General features: G+C 42.1%; 1 protein-coding gene across 1 annotated transcript; it reads right to left on the bottom strand.

Moving 5' to 3' along the window:
* Positions 1–247: 247 nt before the first annotated feature.
* Positions 248–2916, bottom strand: LOC126592934 (putative receptor protein kinase ZmPK1). Its single transcript, XM_050258738.1, has one exon. It carries the CDS (start codon positions 2758–2760, stop codon positions 379–381), a length of 2382 nt encoding a protein of 793 aa, XP_050114695.1. The 5' UTR covers positions 2761–2916; the 3' UTR covers positions 248–378.
* Between the last annotated feature and the right edge of the window lie 417 nt (positions 2917–3333).

The following is a 3333-nucleotide window of genomic DNA, read 5'->3' as shown; positions in this document are numbered from 1 at the left end:
CGAAAAGTCCAAAGGCTTGCTCTTTTCTCTTTTAATCAATGTGAACTTGGTCGCACACTAACTCAACCTACTTGTATGAAGTTCATTGCGCTAGAAAAGGTTGAAGCTACTTAATTTTGGAAAAGTGATTTCCGCACACTCATTTTTTCTTTAGGCACAACCTTATTTATTTCTAACTATTGGATTGAATAAACCATAAAAGAGACGTAAATAAATAGGTATGGAAAACGAGAATGAGCAATGATCGTTATTAAGCTTGAAGAAACGTAAATAAACCATAGAAGAAATGTAAATAAATAGGTGTGTGGAAAACTAGAAATTGAAGTACACACTCTAACTAATACATTGAATAGTGTCTGGTGTTTATTCAACTGGCTACTACTCATCATTTTCAAGGAGAAGCTCCACAACCTTACTCATGGCAGGCCTTGCTTTGCGATCTTCTTGTACGCACGACATAGCGACTTTCATCAATCGTTTGAGCTTCGTGTTGAACTCATGGTGTAGCCGAGGGTCGATTACTTTCTCAAGCCCTTCTTCTCCGATCATTTCAGTCACCCAATGTACCAAGTGGTTGTATTCATTGTATTGGCCACCAGTTGAAAGGAAGCTAGAAGCACTTCTTCCACTCAGTAGTTCCAGCAGCACAACCCCATAGCTGTACACGTCCGCCTTCGCATCAATTTTCAGGTTCATCATCCACTCTGGAGCTAAATAACCTCTGGTGCCACGCACTTGTGAAAAGCCAATCCCATGACTGTCTCTGACGCCGTGGATATCTTTGAATAGCTTTGCCATGCCAAAATCTGCCACCCGAGGTTCCAAATCATCGGCTAACAGTATGTTTTGAGGCTTCACATCACAGTGAAGTACCCATTCCAGGCACTCCTCGTGTAAATATGACAAACCCTTTGCAGTGCCTAGTGCAATGTTGTATCGCTTCTCCAATCCAAATTCCACATCCGAAAACAAGATTTTATCCAAGGACCCGTTCTTCAGGTATTCGTAAACCATCAGTTTGTGATCATTCTCGGCACAGAAACCCCATAGTTTGACCAAGTTCCTGTGGTTCACATTCCCTATCACGCTCACCTCTGCCCAGAACTCTGCCTCTCCTTGCAAGACGCCTTCTAGTCTCTTCACCGCAACAACTCTTCCATCATCCAGAAGCCCTTTATAGACAGTTCCGAAGCCCCCTTTCCCTATCTTCTGTTTGAAGTTACCGGTAGCTCTTGTTAGTTCTGCATAGGTGAAGCGTTTGAAGTCCATGGCCAATGCCATGTAACCGGCTATATTGGACAACTCTTCATGAGCATGCTTTCGGAAGAGATACCACCACGTCAAACCAACGCAGAGTGCTTCAATTACTGCAAAAGAACCTACAAATCCAATTAGGTATTTCATGTACCAGTTTCTATTGCGCTCTGCTTCAGGATCGTTGCTGTTGAAAACAACTTGTGCACCTGAACAGTTCAAATCATGTGTTTCAAACTTCGTTGGGAGCGCATGAGGGCTCAGAAATCCCTTTGGAACCTTAATATGTATGATCATGCGTGAAGTTGGCGAACGATATCCATTAAGGAGAAGAGATTTAGGGTAACACTGTCCTTGTCCATCCAGTGCATATCCAAATCCTCTGCATCTTGTAGCATTCAGGCATGAATTCCTGCAGGCTTCAAATGAAATGCCAAACCTGTACGTCCCCAAGTCGTATCCATAGTAATCTGTGTAAGGAAGTTCCATGAAATCCAATTTGCTTGAATCGGTAGACAAATTGAATGAAGGCGAGCAGCCTTTAGACCAGTCTGAAGGATTGTTTCTGGTGAAACCATAAGGGCAAGTACAAGTAGGATGTGGGTTGTAAATGCAAATACCATATTCACCACACAAGCCATCAACTTGGCAAGCTCCAACACTACTCGGCAACCATGAGATTTCCCAAAGCCCAGTTGATTCATCTAAACTGTACAACCTCAAAATGCCATCATAATCTATTGTTAAACGGCGCTTTGGGCCAACTCCATAATCAGATGCGTTGAAATTCAGATTGTCGCTGGATCTGAATTGTCCAGCCTCATTCAAAATTGCTATTCTAGAGCTATTATAAGGTGTTCTTTTGCTATAAAAAACAGTTGCATCTGTTCTCGGCCAGTAAACACTCGAAATGATTGGACCATTATAGATGAGATAAAGGATGTTTGTGTCATCAAATTTGAAGTTGTAGTATCCAGATAAATATGTACCTTGGCTTCTCATGGACACCAACATTGTTTTCTTGACAATTCTTTGTGATGGCAAAACTGTATCCGTCGGAAAGTCAAAACTCTGCCATATGACCCCCTTTGATTGGTTGATCAGCACCAAGTTTCCAGTCTCAAGAAGCCGAGCCTCCACGCCTGCATTAGAGAAAGTGCTGGTTGACCATACAGTTGAACCAACCCCATCAGTCAGGACAAGGTTGCCATCTTTGTGGAGGGTAAGCTTGGACCCTCGTGCGCTAACGGGCTCATCTCTGTTAGCCATCCATGCAACTGTTTTATTGGCGGAATTGGTAAACCATATTGCATAGCAATAGGCATCAGTGCCCACCTTGTAAAATCCACTTGAGAAAGTTCCATTTGGTGAAACCAACAAGTCGCTCTCCTTCTCAACTGTTAAGGAGCTTCCCTGCCTTAAGCTCGGAAGCCCCGGAAATTGCTGTTGACTCCAAGCCACTGTGGCAGCAAACAAAAACAGAATAAGAAACTTGGGAAGTTCCATGGTTGGTTTGGGAAAAAAGCTTATGGCCTGTAGATGGTTTCAGGCCAATGCGGAACCTTCTTCAGATTTTATAGAAAAAACCTAAACAAAATTCTACTCTTAAGTTTTTTAATGAGTTTCATTCCATCAAACCACTACAAGCCTGTGAGATTCAATGATTCAGCCGCCACGCCTGATGCCTGGCGGCTCCATCAAACGCGCTTGGTAAACGGAAGGGATCTGCTCCTTCCATTGTGTGGGACAAACCTTCAAATATGGATTAATTAAAGAGCTGATGTTAGCGGTTGTTATTTTTCTTTTGGTGAAAGATGTTGCAGGTTGTTGTCAACCCAGTTTCCATTTCTCTGGAGGAGTTCTATATCTTATGGTTGACTTAAAACGCAATTGAATTATGTAGAAACCTGCAATTTGCACATCCAAATGTACGATATATGATCCAACACGCAATTGGTTTTATACAAAACTAGAGACGGAATAGAATGTGGTTGAAGTAGACTTTCCAAAAGCAACGTTAGAGCTAACTAAACAAACCAACAGAGGAATTCAACAACTTAAATCAAGTATTTTTTTTAA

Source organism: Malus sylvestris, chromosome 12 (genome assembly GCF_916048215.2).
Source record: "Malus sylvestris chromosome 12, drMalSylv7.2, whole genome shotgun sequence".
In the NCBI taxonomy this organism is placed as follows: domain Eukaryota; kingdom Viridiplantae; phylum Streptophyta; class Magnoliopsida; order Rosales; family Rosaceae; genus Malus; species Malus sylvestris.
The sequence above is the reverse complement of the archived record's forward strand: the minus strand, read 5'-3'. Positions and strand labels throughout refer to the sequence as shown.

Bases quoted from the DNA above. Each gene is read 5' to 3' on its own strand.
- LOC126592934 (XM_050258738.1), bottom strand. From the start codon at position 2,760: ATGGAACTTCCCAAGTTTCTTATTCTGTTTTTGTTTGCTGCCACAGTG.